The following is a 19,918-nucleotide window of genomic DNA, read 5'->3' as shown; positions in this document are numbered from 1 at the left end:
CTGCGGTCCCTAATTCATTCCAGACCTCCGGGTTGCGATGGCCCAGAACCTCGGCATTCGGATACATCACACCACGGCACATCACCTGCAGTCCAGTGGCCTATGTGAGCTGTTTCACCGCTCCTTGAAGGCTGCTCTGAGGGCTTCCCCAAGAGATCAGCATTGGCATGATCGGCTCCCATGGGTCCTGCTGCGGCTCAGAACTGCTGCAGAGGAGGACCAGCAGTTGTCCACGGCTGAGTTGGTATATAGGCAGCCATTACAAGTGCCAGGTGGTTTCATTCCGGATGCCATGATCACCTGGTCGGCCTCTCAACAGCATTCCACCCTTCCCAGTAAATGCAACTCCTTTCCACCTATTCCTACTCCTATCATGGCGTACAGCGCTCTTGACCTACATTCCAACTCGTTTGTTTACGTCTGCCATGGCACACACCCACATCCCCTTGGGCCCCTTATGATGGCCTTTTCCTTTTTTTTGGCGTGTGCCTGCATACCTGCAAGTCTGTGCGTGTGCACGTGCGTGCGTGCACACCTGTGCGTGTGCGTCTGCGTGTCCGTGATGATGGATTTTTCATGGCTTTTTCCAAGGCGCAGAGCGAGAGAGAGAGAGAGAGACTGTGTGGCGCGCCACTCCCCACACAGACATTTTCGCAGCATTTTCCCTTTGTTTTACGAAGTCAAGTTGTGGTCTCGACACTCAGCCTGGCACGGATCGGGAGCGGACCAAACTAGTTTCGAACCCAGGAACCTCCGCTCCCGGGTCTGGCGCCGATGTCATTGCGCCACCAGCCGGCCCATGATGGCCTTTTCCATGGTTTGGAAAGGGGAGAAAAGACTTTTATCATAGTTAAGATGGTTAAACCTGAATGTATTTCAGCAGATTGCCTTACAAAGGCTCAGGAAGATTTGGAGTATTTCGCTGTCATGCCCCTCTGGTATCACAACATTACCATGAGTGTGTCACCGTGCCTGTGGACAAGCCAGAGGCACCTGCAGTTCCTCCACCCATGGACACAGGACCTGAGCTGGGTGGCTTTCCTGAGCTCGAGACAGGCTCACAATGTAAGCTCTGGGGGAGGGGGTGGAAAGAAGGGGGTTAGCGTAATTGAGAGAAAAGTACATAATTCACAACCACTAACATTGATTTGGGGTTTCACTTTAAGAGGCTGGTCTGACGTGATGATGTTGTTACGTAAAGGATTTTTAGCGTACTTTTGTTGTGTAGGTTTTGGAGTTCAATAAAATGTGCTACAGGTTTCGTTAAAAATAAAACACGTCATTTTGTTTTATTGGTGGAAACCTACATGTCTACCAAGCTCATGGACAGGTGCTTTGGGTAGTTCTACTCTGAGCCAATTCTATAGAGAAATACTACAGTGTGCTTCGGTGCAGATCTTGTGCATGTGATATATCTGGAAAAATATTTCCTAAAGTGTAGCTGGAATAAAATCCACAATATTGACTTTATTATTAAATTCAATTCTTTTAATTATGATTAAATATTTTCCAAAGTAGTTCCAAAATCCTAGAGATGTAAATTTTTTAAATTACTTAATTTGAATTATTGAACAAAATAATCTACTGCAATATTTGTGATAGTCCAAGCATACCATTTTTAATCATCAAATTTTTCAAAATAGTGAAAGCAGAACATGCAGAAAGTTATTCTTCACCTTAGAAGTGAGCTTAAAACTAAATTCCCAAAGAAACTACAAATATACAGCAGTCACCAGCAAGAGAAGGATATTTTAAATGCATCATCCCAATACCAGATTGAGAACTGAGGTATTCCCTAGTGTGGTGTCATGCAATTATTTACTTGAAGCAGTACTTGGTCCTTTCCTGCTTTTGCTGTATCTGTGTCTGGCTTTGGCCCTGCTGTGTCATGTTGCCTGTGTCCCGATTTTCTGTAGCATCACCTACTGGTGATGTGTATCGGCCAAAGAACAAAATGCTCTGTGTTTTGTTGTGTTTGATGAAAAACAAGAAGGGATGATCTGCTACAAACTCTTCTGTTGGTACATAAGCTCTGCGATTAACTGCTACTGCTGTAGCTGCAGCTGCTTCAGTGCCCTCTTCATTAACTTCCACAAAGGATTTATGAATAACCGCTGACAAAGAGAGATTTTTCTCAGACATGCCAGAGAGATTGGCCCTTGATGGATCAAAGGCATCAATCATTCCCAGTGCTGGAAGTTTATCTTCAAGATTAAACTGGTCCTCCATTTTAAATCTGGGTAGATGAACATCAAGCTTTATTTCCTTCATAGTTCCCAGGTTAATCAAAATGAGCAGAGTCTTGTTTGCAAGTGCCTCTTCAAGCTGTTCAAAAAGAGAACAGAAATGAACAAAACTGTTTATCTTACTGAATTGTTTAAACAAGAAATCTTACTGTTATTATACTGTACAATTTGGAGCAATGAAAAACAAGTTTCTCTATTGCATTCCAGTACAACTCGTGACAACCTTTCTTGTGAAGCCACCTATGTTAGTTGAGCACAGTGAATATAACCACGTGAGACTGCAGATGCTGGAAAACTAGAGTAACATCCACAAAATGCTAGAGGAACTCAGCCGGTCAGGCAACATCAATGGAGGAGTGTGAACAGTGGAATATTTGGGCCGGGGACCCTTCATTGTGACAGGAAAGGAAGGGGGAGAAAGCCAGAATAAGGCGGAAGGTGGAGAGGACGGACTACAAAGCTAGCAGCTGATAGGTGAGACTGGGTGAGGGGGAATGTGCGTGAGACTGGGGGGGGGTGGTTGATTTGAGAAGCTGGCAGGGGATTGATGGAAGAGGTAAAGAGTAAAGTTAGTACCCCTCTGAGTCACATCAAATTCTGCAAATCTCTGAACACTTCTTCTCCGTCTTGTTTTACAGTGGTTGGCATCCAGCTTAATGGTGCATTAGTGCCACCTTCTGCTCCGGAGTGTGCAATAGACTTACATTCTAAATCCCTTCACGAAATCATACACCCACACATACTCTAACCTACACTTTATCTTCCCATCTTTGGCCATCCTAGTCCCTATTCCTGCTTATCCGTCATATCCTATGTAAAAAAAACCCTGTACTCCTTAAGAAAGCTAAAAATACTCCGACCTGTGCTCTCTCATCCATGCCCAGCAACTCTTTTAATGTGAATTCCTGTACTCCCAATTCCCTTAGATTAATTCTCATCGGCTCTCTCTGTATCCCATACTTCCTGCAACTCAGAACTACATGTTCTACTGACTCCTCTTCCTGACATTCCTCACACAATTCTGTCTGGTGTTTCCCTATCATTTTCAATGTTTTGTTTAATGCACAGTGCCCTAGCCTTAACCGAGACCACACAGTTTCCTCTTTTCTGTATCCACTACCTACCCTAGTACCTGAAACACTCTTTTGTACTTGATATAAATGCCTCCCTTTGCACACTTTCTTGCCACATTTGGTTGATTTTTTTCCCTCAGATTACATTCTTAACCTCTGCTTTACTGATACTAATGTGCATTTCTGTATTTTCTTTCTTTAATGCCCTCTTTGCCAACTCATCCACCCTCTCATTCCCCTTCACCCCTACATGTGCAGGAACCCATAGAAATTTTATGGTATGACATATTGTATGGCCTGACACAGACTGGCATTTGTTAGAGGTAAAAAGGAAAGGAAAATATAAAACTGATTTGGTAAATGCATTTAACTGTCATGAGATGGAAAAGTATAGTTATTATACTCAGATTTATACGGATGGTGCTAAGGAACGTGAAACAGGAGTGGCAGGGTTTGGGGTGGCTATACCAGCAAAAGAAATTGGAATCAGCAGAAGAACATCTATTAAGTTAGGGGTGTATACAGTGGAGATGTTGGCAGTGTTGGTTGCGTTGCGATGGGTGGAGAAAGCTAGACAAGTCAAAGTGTTGAGATGCTCAGATTCATCCTGAGTTCTAGCAAGTTTAAGGTCTTTTCACCAAACAGTCAGCAAGATGTACTTTATGAAGTCCTTCAGTCAGTCACAAGAATTGCAAATCAGGGAGGTCAGGTAAAATCTCTGAACACAAGATGGAAATAGAGAGTAACACAAAATATTGGAAGAATTCAGCAGGTCAGGCAGCATCTGTAGAGAAGAATAAAGGGTGGACATATTGGGCAGAGGCCCTTCTTGCAAATGAAGAGTCTTAGCCAGAAAGATCATCTTTTTATTACTCTTCTCAGATGCTGCCTGACCTGTAGGGTTCCACCAACAGTTTGTGTACACGTTACTCTGAAAATCTCTGCTAAGGATAATCTGCTTCGTGCCTCCATTCCTTTTCTATTATCACCCATCAAAGTTTCTGTTGTAAGCATGTTCCTTAAATTGATATACAACTTCTGCATCATGTTAATTCAACAAGCTCTGCCATCTGTGGCTAAGAGCCTCCATCATAATGTCAGTGTCATTTGCAGGAAAATTGAGTTCTTGCCTGAGACTTTGACTTGGAATTAGATCATCTGCTATAATGTCCCTGTTTATAGACAACTCATTGGGATTTTGACAATACACATCCACCATCAGGTGACCATGGACTTTGAAAGAAAGCACGAAAACCAAGGATAAAACTTTAAATTGAATTCTGTTTCATATCTGGGATTTTTTTTAACCTAAGATGTGCTCAGGAGAGACATGTTGGTCCATCAGGTGGGAAAGCAATGCCCTTTTTGTATCTCACTGGTACAAACCGCTATGCAGGCACTGTAAAAGAAGATAGAACTTGGAATAATTTCAGTATAGTATATATTGTACTCAGTCTAATTTAGTGTTTAAGGGTTGAAGGTCACAATCAGACATAGGCTATTGTGAAAGTTGGCTGATTTCTTCACCACCTGAAGCATCAGTGTTTAAGTCCAAATATGAAAATGATCAGGCCTCCAATACTAGCCTCAAACATGTGGTGTCACATACCACCAATCTTAAATTACAAAGTATGAAGTTATGTCTTTTGTTTAAAAAAAGTTGATGAGTTGTGGGGAGAGGAATGGGGAGTAAGATAGGGGGATGAAGTGAAGGGATATGGTTGACCATTGAGTAAACTGCTTTGAGTGATGTCCTTAAATGAAAGGATACACCCCACCACTAGATGCCAAGGACTGAGTGGTCCACAAGGTTCCTCTTTAATTTTGCCATTTCAGAGTTCACATTTTTCAAAAAGACCTGTCCCTGCACGGGACCCCACAGCCTCTGTGGATCATGCAGGTGCAGATGAATTTTGTGGAAATGGCATCCATACATCTGCTGCCAGGTGTTTGAATCTCAATAAATGTTATCAGATGCCTTTTTGCATAAAGTGCCTCATATGAGCCAAGAACCCAAAAGGAACACCTACATCACAAACAATGAAGAAAACAGAACTTTTTTTTCCCCCCCCACATAGAGTACAGAGATATTGTGGAACAGATTAGAATTTCTACATCAAGGAATCCTATAAATACAGTCGTACATACTGGTCCACTGGTCTCGATGAAAATGGATCAAAGATCATGCTGGTCCTGATCAGATGGTGGGCAAATGGGACATTGCACTAGACAGGGTGCAGGAAAGAGCCGGGAATGGTGGTCAAATTAGCAGAGCCACAAACAAGTGATTTAGAGTTTAGAATGGGAGTGAACACTGAAGGACATAGAAAGGTGAGAACATGTATACCTCAGCTTTCCTTGTGTGGACTAAGATCAGCCTCTTAACTCTAATCCCTCTAGTCAATACCTGTCTTGCTTTGATTGCTTGGCACTATTTGCAGATGAGTGCATAAAAACATTTTGAGCTACTGATGACAATGTTTGTACCACCAGCAATTGACAATGAACATGCTTGATGTTCTCCATAAAGAAATACACCTGGATTAACTATCCAGATTTGTGTGACCCACACATAAAGAATCTGTTTGCAATTTGAAGTTGGATTTTGGATATTGCTAGTCCATGTACTTTTCTCAAAATTTCCCTCAAACTCAAATATTCAGGCCTAGGGAGAGGAAAAAAAAGTCAAAGGGGCTAGTTGACTTCAGATTCTTAAATACACAATTGTAGTGTGGGGATGTGGCTGATTTGCCAATTGAAAGACGCTTTTGTCGTGTCGATTGTGATTGGTCAGTTTAAGAAGTGCAGCCACTCTGGTTGGCTTGTGTGCCTTGGCACCTGGGTTCCAGCTTCATGCACCTCAGGGGTGTAAAGCATAAGACAAGTGAGAGGTTTGTTCTGTCTTCCTTTGTTTCTAAAGCACGCTGCACAGAACCTTTGGGAAGGTGTACTCTGTGTGCACTTTTATCTAACTCTCTATTGAATATTTAGTTCATGTAACTTGGGGGAACTAAATATTTGGATGAATTTTTTGCCGCTTGTAAATAAATAAATAATGCTTATTTGCAGTTGGTTTTCTGTCTCACTGACCAAACCTGTGAACCTACTTCAACATTACAGGTTAAGAATACACCGATTACAAACGAAGTGTTATTCAACTCCAGTTAGGTAACACAAAAAAATCAACTATTTCTGGACGTGCCATCTTCAGGGAAATGTACTGTTCTTGAGACATTGCAGTATGTATTTTCCAAAATGATCCATAGACACCACAAAGAAATTATGTAATCTCTTCCTGATATTTAGAATTTAATGGAGAAAATTATTTTGATTAATGGAGATCAAAACTAGGAGGCATGATTCAAAAGTTCAATAGTTTTCAGAAGTGAAGTTTGAAAACATTCTGAATGAAGAGGGCAGTATATGTTTAGAACACACTTCCACAAATGACAATTGATGGCCCATGATAATTTTAAATTTGAGACAAATAGCTTTGTTGGCTATTAGTTTTAAGGTACAAGGGTATCTGGAGTTCAGTTAGAGATGAGAAAGGTGCACTCATATTTCTATAATCTTTTGTATATTTATTTATTTAGCAAAACAGAATGGAGTACGTCCTTCCAGCCCTTTGAACCGCGCCGCCCAGCAACCCCTGATAATCCCGATTTAATCCTAAACTGATCACGGAACAATTTACAATGCCCAGTTAACCTACCCAGTAAGTCTTTAGACTGTGGGAGGAAACTGGAGAACCTGGGGAAAGCCCACTCATTCCACAGGGAGAACGTACAGATTCCTTACTGATGATATCGGAATTGAACTCTGAATTCCAGTGTCCCGAGCTGTAATAGCATTATGCTAACCATTACGCAACCATGCTGCCCACATTCCAAAGATGTACGGTTAGGGTTAGTGAGCTGTGGGCACGCTATGATGGTGTCACAACCGCGGCGACACTGGCAAGTTGCTCTGCACGATCCTCACTGATTTAATTTGATGCAAACTACGCGTTTCACTCTGTTTCGATATACGTGACAATGCTAACCTTCTTTAATCTTTAAGTTACCTTTTCCAATCCAGTTGTGTTGTCACTGATGTCATTGGGCAGAAAGATGAACATACTCAGATCCTTCTTTTCATAAGGAAGCTCAAGAACTTTGGTCTTGAGTTCATCGATATAAGCAAAGTTAAAATTTCCCTTCTGGAACATCATATTTACTGATTTGGACTCCTCCTAAGAAGAAAGTAAAAATTAACATCAGTATGAATATGACAGTACAATAAGTGTAAAATATTGCTGGTAAATGCTTTATAAATGAACATACCTTGTTCATCTTGAACTTTGTTACATACGTGTTTTTTTCCTGAAATTTGTGGTTCCATTTTCCTTTAAAGTAGATGGCATTTACAAGAACAAGAACTGTGCTTGAAGTAATTGCATCCTCTGACAGTAAATCTTTGATTTTACCTAAATGATAAATCACAAGTGATAGTTGACAAACCCAAAGTCCATTAGCCAGTCCTGATTAGGAGGGAAAAAAAAAATCAGAGGTGGAAAGGGTCAGAAACTTCAAATTCCTTGGTGCTGTCCTTCCAGAGGATCTGTCCAGCACAGAACTGCCATTACAAAGAAAACATAGCAAAGCCTCTAATTTCTTTGAAGTTTGTGAAGATTCAGCACATCATCTGAAACCTGACAAACGTTTAGAGATGCACGGTAGAGAGTACATTGACTGGTTGCATCACGGCCTGGTTTCGAAACACCAATTCTCTTGAATGGAAAAACCTACAAAATGTAGTGGGTGTATTTCAGTCCATCATGGATAAAACCCTCCCCACTATTGAGCATGTCTACATGGAGCACTGTTGCAGGAAAGCAGCATCCATCGTCAAGAACCCCCACCACGCAGGCCATGCTCTTCCTGCTACTACCATCAGAAAGGAGGTACAGGTGCCTCAAGACCCACACCAGAAGATGCTGGAACAGTTATTACCCTCATCCATTAGCCTCTTGAACCAAGGGACCCACCACTGAACTATGCCCACAACCTATGAACCCACTTTCAAAGGCTCTTCATTTCATATTCTCGATATTTATTGCTCATCCATTTATTTATTTTTGTTTTTGCATTGTTTGTAGTGTTTTGCATTTTGGTTATTTATCCATTTTGAAGCAAACCTAGACCATGACTCGAAGGTATGGAATAGTGCTGCTAGAAAGACCATGAGCTTTGAACTGGGTTTGAGGTCCATCTTAGAAAGCCTTGATCTTGAGTTAGACTCATGTTGTATTGGCACCCTGCCTTCTACTAGTAATCAAACCTTCTGTCCATACTGCTATCTTTCCTATAATACCATGGAAGCCTCTTGTGCGACACCTTACCAGAGTCTTCTGAAAATCCCAGTAAAAACATCCACTGACTCTCCTTTGTCTATCCTGCCTGTTATTTACTCAAAGAATTCCAATAGGTTTGTCCAGCAAGATTTCCCCTTTAGCAAACCATGACTTGAGTACACCTCCAAGTACCCTGAAACTTCATCCTTAATGGATTATAACACCTTACCAACCACTTAAGTCAGGCTAACTGGCCTATAATCTCCTGTCTCTCTTCCAAAAAAGTGGTGGGACCTTTGCAATTTTCCGGTACTCTGGAACCATTCCAGAATCTAGTGATTCTTGCAAGATCATTACTAATGCCTCCAGTCTTTTCAGCCACCTCTTTCAGAACCCCGTGGTGTAGTCTATCTGGTTCCAGTGACTTGACCTAGCTTCAGACTTTTCAGCTTCCCATGCACCTTCTCCTTTGTGTTAGCAACTACACTCGCTTCTGCTCCCTGACACTCAAATTCCTGCCATTCTGCTGGTGTCTTCCACGGTAAAGACTGAATCAAAATACTTATTCAGTTTGTCCACCATTTCTTTGTTCCCTATTACTGTATCTCCAGCATCATTTTCCATCAACTCATTGTCCACTCTTGCCTCTTTTACTCTATATTTATGAAAATACTTTTGGTATTCTTTATTTATTGAAATAGTGTGGAACAGGACTTTCCAGCCCTTTGAGCCACACTATCCAGCAATTGCCCCAATTTATCCCTGGCCTAATCATGGGACAATTTACAATGACCAATTAACCTACCAACCGTTACGTCTCTGGACTGTGGGAGGAAACCAGAGTATCTGGAGGAAACCCATGCAGTCACAGGGAGAAGGTACTAACCCCTTACAGGCTGCATGGGAATTGGATCTGGATCACTGGCACTGTAAAGCGTTGTGCTAACCACTACGGTACTGTGCTGTCCTCTTTGCCCCCTATTACTGACACTTCAGCATCATTTTCCGTCAACTCGATGTCCACTTTTACCTCATTTGCTCTATATTTCTGAAAATACTTTTAGTATTCCTTTATTATTGGATAGCTTATCTTCATATTTCATTTCTTTTAAATTCTTCTCCTTATTCTTGAATTGCCTTCTTTTGGGTCTTAAAAGCTTCCTCAATCTTCAAGTTTCTTACACTAGTTTACATGATTGTTGTTCACCTTTTGAAGCCTTTTACTTTTAACCAACAGGGACTGTGGAACATTTGGCTCATGTTTGGCTGCCCTTAAAAATCTTTCCCCTTTTACATATGGTACACGATGGCATGCAAGCTGTGAATCCACACTGGGGTTCCCCATAGACCTAGTCCCAGTACAGACTGGTGTCAAGCTGGGCCGAGTCATTGCTTCAACATTTCCATCAATCTTTCTCCATGCAATTTTGGAGCTCACTCCCAATAAGTTCCCACTGGAATGGAGCAGATCTACTTGATGAATGGGAAATTATTCAAATTGAAGTTAATTTTGGTCATCTTTATGAAGAGGCTAAAAACAAATGGGAAGAACATCTTGTTCTACTTAGGGAGCTTACAACTTTATGGTATGAATGTTGAATTTTTCATTTTCCAATATCCACAGTCCTGGTGTTCTCAAAGACGTTTACCTGTCCACCTTTTACTTCCCTCATCCATCCTACCTCTTACCTACCAGCCTTTGCTTCACCCCATTTTAATATCATTAATTAGCAGAATTTAACCAATTAACGTATGTCATCCATAGACATTTACACAGCTAACTGAAGTCTCACTAAGGTAATACTTTAACGCCAGAAGACAGCAATAAAATAATGTATAGAATGGACAAAATGGAAAAAAAATCCTTTCAGTACTGTTTTTAACCGTTGGTTGTAATCTAAATTGTTTTCATACAGTAAATTAGGATTACAATTGATATTGGCGATCATTCATCAATGTTGGCTGAAAAGTGGAGAACACAGTATTAAACCATAAAATGGATCTTACCCTCAGTCTTATTTTCTACATAAGTATTGATTTCATTTCTGACAGCATTTGTTTGTTTTAGAAAACTGACTGCAGCCATTTCTGCCTCATAGTATTTCAAGCTGGAGCTTTGAAATTCCTGCAGAACATTCAAAAAACCAAAGCATTATACACAGAGTGGTATAAAGTTTCTTTCCGCATAAGAGGGCAACAGGAGAAGTACAAGTTTGTCAATCTTACAGATGATTCAGATATATTTAAAGAGTTTTTAGTGGAGAATGTGTGCACTTCCTGCTTATGTTAGGGAATATGTACATGTGTTCATAACTTCAGTTAATATTTGTTTTAAATTGACTATTGGCCTCTATTGGACCACCGTACCACGTTCACCAAACACCAAAATGCACTTGTTTTTTGATAATTAATTTAATCTGATTGATTTGAAATCTAGTAATATGCATAAACTTCCATCTGTTCTCGAGGAGATTTTCGACATTACCAGGTTAGCAACTAGAGGAGTAGAGAAATAGAACAGGAAAATTCTATATTTGAATTGATTAGTTGAATTTATGCATTAATCATATGCTTTTAAAGGCAAACAGTAGATCCAGCAGTTGTCCCCTATTTGATCTTACTTTCAGAATGTTGAATGTTTCCTCTCCATAAATACGATTGGCCAGTCTTAAGAGATAAGAAGCAGCAGGTTCATTGATATTAGCCATTAGTTCCTTAAACCCTGCATGGACATCATATTCTTTATCAAAGTGCAGAACCTGTTATGAAAACATTTACAATGAGAGTCAAATAACAAGGTAGCAGTGATGATACATATTGGCAAGATAGGACAGACGATATGTGGTGCTCCCATTAAACTGCTACTCTTGGTCTGGAAAGTCAAGTTGACAGGTAAAGCTGGTGGTGAAATAAAAGAGCCTCAGCACAGTTGCTAAAGTGCATGAATTTGATGGTCCATATGACAACCAGAGTAAATGGATTGTGGAATTAATTCATTGCAATGATATTTGCTTTAAATATCTCATATTCAACGTTCTGAGGATATGTTCTTTTCTATCTCTCAAAATGTCTTCTGTCAAACAATTAGTGGATAGTCATGACTGGCTATTTACTTTCTCTGTATTCTGTAGATCATGCCTGCACGTCCCAAACTGTTAAAGACACAGGGTTATGGGTGAAGGGAGGGAGCAGAAAAGTGATGTTTAGTTGAAGCTATTGGGCAAAGGAAATTATAGGATGAGAGGACTTGTAAAGTGAGAGGGGAAATAATCAATTTGTCCTCTCATTTATTATGATTGTCCTCAACAAGCTTTCAGCAGTCACTGAAATCAACAGAGCTCTGCAGCATCTCAGTACGTGATTTCAAATGATACTCTAATTTTGCAAAGCCACCGAGCTCAGAAAGTGTTCACATATTGCTCGTTGCTTCAGGCACCTTTTACATACTACCTTTTACAGCATGTGAATATGAAGGTCCTTCCATGTGTGGTGGCTGTGATAGTTAGAGGCAAGGGAATTCAGCTGCTATAACCTGGATTTTACGGCCTAAAAAATTTCTAACCCACCATATCTGAATGAGACAGCTGTCTCCTGTTCCAATGGCTCAAAACTCCAGTACATTCCTTTTCATGTTAATTTTTCATTGGCATTCAAGTATCTAGTCTTCTCCTGCATGCCTGGCACAGTTGCTAATCCCCAAGAATACCAACACAGATGAGGGTGGTATATTTGACTATTGCAAATCAATCTTGGCAGGTTTTTCTAAGACATCACTTTAATTTTCAGTACCATAACACAGAATCTGCTGTCTTTGCGATCTGCCATTTTCCATCCTTCGCCTACTTTTACTCCTCCCAATGCCGGAGGCTTTGAGGACAGAAACAATGATAGGAATGAAGTTTCTCCATGAACTGAGCAGCAGCAAGGGCTGAGGGGTGAATGGACGACTCCGATTCCTTTGTCTCAGACATTAAGCACTATATCTGGTGGAACTTCAGTCCTATTCCATTTTCAAATGTTGACCCCCCCCCCCACTGCACTGATTAACGTAAAACTTATTATCAAAGTACACATCACCATATGCAACCCAGAAATTTGTTTTGCTGTGGGCATACTCAGTAAATCCAAGAACCACAATAATCAGTAAAAGACCAACACAACAGAGTGGACAAACAACCACTGTGCAAAAGACAAAAAAAAACCTGTGCAAATAAAATTAAATGAGTAAACAAAGAATAAAGAACATGAGATGAAGAGTCCCCAAAAGTGAGTCCATAAGTTGAAGGAACAGTTCAGTGACGAGTCAAGAGAAATTCAGTTAATTTATCCCCACTGATTGAAGAGTCCGATGGAAGTTTGCAAGCATATTTTTCTAGCTCAAGTTCCAGGGCCCCAGAAAATTATTCCTTACAAACTTGTGTTTTGACTACACCCTGACTCCCAAACTATCTGGTGTCCTTTCAGTTTGTTATATTCAGTTCATACGTCTCTTACTTAATTCTGTTGCTCTTTGGCCAGGTGGTTAAGGTGTTCGTCTAGTGATCTGAAGGTTGCTAGTTCGAGCCTTGGCTGAAGCAGCATGTTGTGTCCTTGAGCAAGGCACTTAACCACACATTGCTCTGCATTGACACCAGTGCCAAGCTGTATCAGCCCTAGTGCCCTTCCCTTGGACAACATCGGTGGCGTAGAGAGGGAAGACTTGCAGCATGGGCAACTGCCAGTCTTCCATACAACCTTGCCCAGGCCTGCGCCCTGGAAACCTTCCAAGGTGCAAATCCATGGTCTCACGTGACTAACGGATGCCTATTGCCTGCAGTGATATATTAACAAATGTAATTATCCTGCACCTAACTGAATTAAACACTTTTTTTTGCCTCGGTACCATTTGCATTCTGTTAAATAACTTGCTCTCATTGAATGTTTTCATCTTTTAATTTGTCCAACTACTTGGTGTTCAATTTGAAAATGGGGTGAAGATTAGATTAAGTTCCCTGCAAGAGGAAGATTGCATAAGTATTGAACAGTGATCAACTGGCCACTTCAAACGGTAAGTGGAGAGATGCAGAAATTTTAAAAATACATTTAAGATACATGTCATAAGTCGACAGTTCATGTTGATGGCACTGTCATAATAAATTTGTGCGTCATCTGGTCAGAAGCAATAAGATTTAGGATTTAGGTCCTCTGAAGGGTCGAAATGTCGAGTGTACTCTCTTCCATAGACGCTGCCTGGCCTGCTGAGTTCCTCCAGCATTTTGTGTGTGTGTTGCTAAGATTTAGTTCTTGCATATTCTGAATCATTTTATTGCACAGCACCCTTTCAGTCAGATTACATGTTCTTTCAACCAAACTGGATTGGTAACTGCCCATCCCAATTCTACACCCCATAAAGCACATAAATTAAGGAAATACAGGTTAATCAAATCACAGGATATTGGATCTGCTTTCCCCCCCCCCCCCCCGAATATCTGGCTGATTTTAATGCAAACCACAGGTGAAATGTTAAGCTGTGGTTTTGTCTAATTTGTTGGATCAGCAGTGCAAGCATTTGAAGTTTGCAAGGTTACATGAAGTTGCTGTGTAATGTTGGCTTGATGATTGCATGAAGGGGCGCATCGGTATTATGACTGCCCTTACAGATACATTCTTGCAGTAGCATCAAATCCATTGATTTGAGTAGAAAAGAATGCTGATGGGGCACGTAACAAGTTGCTATATATCTTTTGAAAAGAGTAAACAGTTGACGTTTCAGGATGAGACTTCAACTATTTACTCTTTTCTATAGATGCTACCTGCCCTGCTGAGTTCCTCAAACATTTTATGTGTATTATTTTGAATTTCTAGGTGTCTGAAGACTTTCTCCTGTTAGTGCTTTATGACTTTGCCATCCAAGATGAATATATTCCATTAATTTAAATTACAGGGGTGAGTTGATCGATCTGAATTTCATCAAATGATTGAAACTGGATGTCATAAGGAATACAACTGAGATTGAGGCTAAACAACATTTCCTATTTGAAAGAAAGTAAAACGTTTCTGTTTTAGTGACAATTATTTCTGATGTTTAATCCAAGATGAAGTTATGCATTATTACTCATAAGCAGAATACAAGAGAACGTTGGAGAATATTGCATCTTTAACACATTCTAAATTCTACTATTTGGGCTCGGAGCACAATAGGTTTGAAGTGGTTGTGTGAAAATCTTAAAAATATGACAGGTTTAGTTGCAAGACAGTCAATAATGTACTATTTTGAAAGCAACATTGAAATTTTGAAATTGGAATTTGCTGAAACAACATAACAGGCCAGGCAGCATTTGTGCGGAGAGAAACAGATTGCATTTCAAGTTGATATAGCAGAACCAGCAAGTGATATTAAGTTTATGAACAACTACGGGGACAAACAAGCACAGGTGCTGGAATCTGGAGCCAGAAACAACCTGCTGGAGGAACTCAGTAGATTGAGCTGCATTTATGGGCAGAAAGGAGCTGATGTTTCTGGTCAAAACTCTGCTGCACAGTTTCAACCCAAGCAGTTGACAAGTCTTTTCTCCCCCCAGATGCTGCTGCACCCAAGTCTTCCAGTAGCTTGTCTGTTTCTAATATAAGGATTAGTTAGCAAATCCCTATCCTCTTGGGGTTGGGGTAGAAATAAGGTTGCAGCAGACGTGTGGCTAAACTGTTGCCACGAAAGCCCAGGCTATCAGTTCTTGTAAATAATATACCACAGTGCTATTACATTTAAATTAGAGCAATATTTTGAAATAATATGTAAATGAACAAACTGATAACCCAAACAAATCAAGACCAATTGAAAATTTTCAGGGAGATCCAATTTAATGTAGTTTTGATTAATTTTTTTGGAATGAGGAGTTTCTGGTCTAGGCCGCATTTATTGCCTTTCCTTCATGATCCTCGGGAAATTGGTAGTGAGGCATTTTCTTGAATTATTCCAGCTCTTTTATGTTACTGACAGACAATTTGAAGATTCGGCCAGCAACAATAAGGGACTAGTAATCTCTTTCAAATCCAGGAAATGGGTTGTTTCAATTTGACGAAATTCTGTCAAATTGAAATAAATTGAATGCAAATCCAGTGTGTAGAGTGATCAGATAACACTGTTTACAAGTACAAATCTCTCAACCATGTAAAATTTATCCTTTGATACGCTATTTTTGCCAACCATCAACTTTCACTCACCTTGGCGATTTGATCTGCAGTGTTGCCTCTTGCACCAAGATACACCATGCCCAAAGCAACTGAGACACTCATTGGAGACAGAAATATGTTCTCATTATCTTTCGTCTCTTTTAGTTTTGTGTAGAGATCAAAGGCAAAGTTGGTATTTGCAGCACTCAGAGCATCCATTGGAAAATCTAGAAAAGAAAATGCTCAGAGGCAAATTTGTGGCAAAATATTGAAATAATGATACATTTAATTTCATAATTATCTGACACTGAGTTATTGATCTTAGACATATGTCTAAGGAGAAATAATAACTATATTTCATAAACTTCTGGGGAGCAGGGAATTTGAAAACTTTTTAACGTAGTACTTTTGGAAGACAGAAATAAAAACTGTTCAGGCAGCATCTGGAAAGAAGCAATGTTTCAGGTCAGTGATTTTGCATTTGACAAAATGCCCTTTAACATGCATACTATAGCTACACACGAGACTTGTCTTTTTAAAGTTCCTTCTCTCATTGCAGGCCCTTGGCCCACACAGTAGCTACTCTGCTTGACGCAAACTTCTTTTATTGGCTGCTGGTTAGTTAATTAGCCAATCACGTATTAACTATCAACAATTGACTTGCCTCTTAAATTTCTGTAAAGTGAAGGTCTCAAGTGAAGGAGGACCTGTAGGTGATCAGATGAATTGAGTGTGTCTTTTTTGGATGGAGACAAAGAATGTGCGATCTTAGGAAGACTAAGAGCTGACTAGAGAAAGAGGTTGAAGGTCGAGAGGAAGGGTGAGATGCAGCAATTGCAGAAAAGAGACCCCGTTGCCTGTTTTGAAATGGGCACCAAAGAGGGAGTGACGTATTGTTCAACGTGAGCGGCAGCGGAGGAGTGAATGATATAGGTTTTTGGCTACAGCTGGTTTCCAACTCAGCAGGAGCCTTATCCCTACATCTTCACTTGGATTGTATTGATTATGAATTGCGCAAATGACCTAGCCTGTCACCCTGTCTTCCCCATTTCAGTGACAGTCGTTTTGGCCTAGTGAATCAATATTGCAGACATCCCACCCTGCAAAAACTTATTTCAGGGAGGTCTCAACCTCATAACAGTCTGTATCAATGAATTAGCCTCCCTAATATGTTGTGGTCCCTAAAAGAAATAAAAGCATAAAGTGTATCCTTATTATATTGTCTTATGCAGAAAATGTGACTTACTTATATTATATTATCATGGAGTCTTTTTTTAATTCTATTACAATTTTAAGTAAGTCTACAGGGTGTTTGGCCTCATCACGTAGGACATCATTAGAGTAGCTCCTTAGCAGCTAGCCAGCTAGTTTAAGTAATGTTAGCTATGCTAATGGACAAATGACACCTGTTAAACTCACCTCAACATGTCTTTTATAGTCATTTAACCCACCATGAGCAATAGAAAAGTCACTGTTGCAAACAGTGCAGCATGCAACACTGTCGTTATTTTTGACCCCTATTAGGCAGGAATACTTTACACTTTAGTGTAGTCTGGGGTGAAGTACACTTTATATTTTCTATTTTTGGAACACCCTGCCATGGCGCTGCATGACACTAAACTGAACTGATGGACAATGAAAGAGAGAGAGAGGTCGACTGTAAAGCCTGCCCACAGAGAAAACTGATAGGTCTACTTAGCACAAAGAGAGACCAATCAGGATGCTCTCTCTGTCACTCTCTTGTTAAATCTGTCACTCACTTTGTCTGTCTGTCTCTCTCTTTCTCTCTGTCTCCCTCGCACTCGCTTGCTCTTAAAAAAAAAAAAAAATCGATTTCCGGGATATTGTATATAATTTGTGGGCATCAGGGATCCACTATCAATATGCGGGAGACTCCCGGAACTTCTGGGAGAGGTGGGATGTCTGATATTGGAATATTGTTGCCCCTATGTATTTCCTCTTCCACTTCAGAGATTAAGGGAGCTAGGGCTTTACTCTTTGGAGAGGAGGAGGATGACAGGAGACATGATAGAGGTGTACAAGATAATAAGAGGAATAGATAGAGTGGATAGCCAGTGCCTCTTCCCCAGGGCACCACTGCTCAATACAAGAGGACATGGCTTTAAGGTAAGGGGTGGGAAGTTCAAGGGGGATATTAGAGGAAGGTTTTTTTACTCAGAGAGTGGTTGGTGCGTGGAATGCACTGCCTGAGTCAGTGGTGGAGGCAGATACACTAGTGAAGTTTAAGAGACTACTAGACAGGTATATGGAGGAATCTAAGGTGAGGGCTTATATGGGAGGCAGGGTTTGAGGGTCGGCACAACATTGTGAGCCGAAGGGCCTGTACTGTGCTGTACTATCCTATGTTCTATGTCCCCCTCCCCCCATTTTCTTAATCACAGCAAGGATTGGGAGTCCAGTTGTTAGCTTTAGAGAACAACACTTGGGTGATCTTGTGAGTAATCGCAAACTGCACATTGGAATGTGGTCTGGGCGCTCTATAGGTTGCAGAGGAGAGAGCACTTCGGTCGCTTCTTCTTATCTCAGGCTAACAAGGAATCTGCTTGGTTCCGCGCTACTTTAAAGTGCGTTAAATTCTAGGAGCATTTAATGACACTGGGTTCAGTTTTACGTTTGGAATATGATATTGGGAAAGCACTGTCTAGTTGGTGGCAGTAATGCACCTTTAAATTGGATTGCCAACCGCCATTAAAAGACAGAAGTTGTTCTCAAGCAAGTATCGAGAGTCAGCTCTTAAACGATCCTGCACTCACTCCTGTAAAGTGAAACTCACAAGCATGCTCCGAGATTAGCCTCTTTTAAACTCCCGACCTCACTCCGAATCCCGAGTCCTGAAAGTGAAATACTCCTGCAAACATGGAAATTTAAAAATACCTTCTTGCGTCATACACCTAGCAAGATTAACATGCAAACCCGTCGACAGACGAAACATTTTTTTGACGCGCCACCATTAGCATTGATTTGATTACTTTTTCTGCTTGTTTCACGGTATTATGTCTACCTACTGCAACACCATCTCTAGCAACCTCGGCCCTCTTACTATCTGTAGAATGACTGACTGCTAGTGCAGTTTGATTTTTTTTACCTGTATTTTCGATAATCCGCTGGCGAGATTTGAATCTGCTTCTGGTTCTGGATCGTAGCTCGCTTTTGGGTTTGTTTTAAGTACTGTTGTTTCAAGGGGCCGTCCTTAATGGAAGCAGCTGACAAGTGATGAATGAGACCGAAATTTATACAGAGGCACAATTTTCTTGGTTCACTAATTTTCTGACTAGTTGGCCCATCACATTAGTCGGACGTGTAAAGACGAGACAATTAAGTCATAATAAGCATTCAAGCTTGTCTTTGTATTTAGAATGACTATCCCTTCTGAGTCATGTTAGAGTTGTAGATTTGTGTAGCATGAAATAGGTCTTACAGCCCAACCCGTTTATATAAATATTAGTGTCTATTTACACTAACTCATCTGGAGATATTCAGAGTGTATCCTTTGATACCTTGCCTATTTAAGTCTCTGAATGACTTTTGTAGCTGTGTCTGATTTCACCACCACCTCCAGCAGGGTGTACCTGGTATTAACTACTTCCTTCTCAGATCCCCTTAAATTCCTTTCTCCCATCTTAACTGTATGCCCTGTTATTCTTATACCCCCTACCACGGACAAAAGATGTCGTCAATCTACACATATCCATGTCTCTTGTAATCAAGCAAGGACTACGGTAGTATAGTGGTTAGTCTGACACTTCACAACAGCGCTGATTAAGGATTCAGTTCTGCTACGCTTCAGACCTGATGTAGATTGGGGCACTGCTCCGGGCAGGATTTCCTTGTCGAAACAGTTTGTTGGTCCATAGCTTTCTCTCCGCACACGACGAGATCACTCTCAGGTTGGAGGAGCAACACCTCGTATTCTGTCTGTGGAGCCTCCAACCTGATGGCATTAACTTCAACTTGTGGTAATTTCTCTCTCCTTCCTCTTCTCGTTTCCCCCCCCCCCCCATTCCCCATTCTAGCTCCCCTCTTAGCCCTTCTCTTCTCCTCACATGCCAATCAGTTCCCTCTGGTGTTCCTCCTCCTTCCCCTTCTCCTGTGGT

At 40.8% G+C, this 19,918-nt stretch overlaps 1 protein-coding gene across 1 annotated transcript; it reads right to left on the bottom strand.

The window, feature by feature from the left end:
• Positions 1-1,606: 1,606 nt before the first annotated feature.
• Positions 1,607-18,996, bottom strand: LOC140212328 (leukocyte elastase inhibitor-like). The gene is made up of 7 exons (XM_072283026.1): positions 18,910-18,996; positions 15,855-16,030; positions 11,276-11,413; positions 10,662-10,779; positions 7,645-7,787; positions 7,386-7,553; positions 1,607-2,325 (listed from the first exon to the last, which is right to left on the bottom strand). The coding sequence occupies exons 2-7, from the start codon at positions 16,020-16,022 to the stop codon at positions 1,819-1,821; spliced, it is 1,242 nt and encodes a 413-aa protein (XP_072139127.1). The 5' UTR covers positions 16,023-16,030; positions 18,910-18,996; the 3' UTR covers positions 1,607-1,818.
• Positions 18,997-19,918: the final 922 nt, after the last annotated feature.

The sequence above is a fragment of the Mobula birostris genome, chromosome 19 (genome assembly GCF_030028105.1).
Source record: "Mobula birostris isolate sMobBir1 chromosome 19, sMobBir1.hap1, whole genome shotgun sequence".
In the NCBI taxonomy this organism is placed as follows: domain Eukaryota; kingdom Metazoa; phylum Chordata; class Chondrichthyes; order Myliobatiformes; family Myliobatidae; genus Mobula; species Mobula birostris.
Note: the sequence above shows the minus strand (reverse complement) of the source record. Positions and strands in the feature narration are given on the sequence as shown.

Bases quoted from the DNA above. Each gene is read 5' to 3' on its own strand.
- LOC140212328 (XM_072283026.1), bottom strand. From the start codon at position 16,022: ATGGATGCTCTGAGTGCTGCAAATACCAACTTTGCCTTTGATCTCTAC. The intron at 7,788-10,661 runs GTAAGATCCATT...TTTATCATTTAG, and splicing joins TGTAGAAAATAAGACTGAGG to GTAAAATCAAAGATTTACTG. The intron at 2,326-7,385 runs GTAACTTAAAGA...CTTTTTGAACAG, and splicing joins ACACAACTGGATTGGAAAAG to CTTGAAGAGGCACTTGCAAA.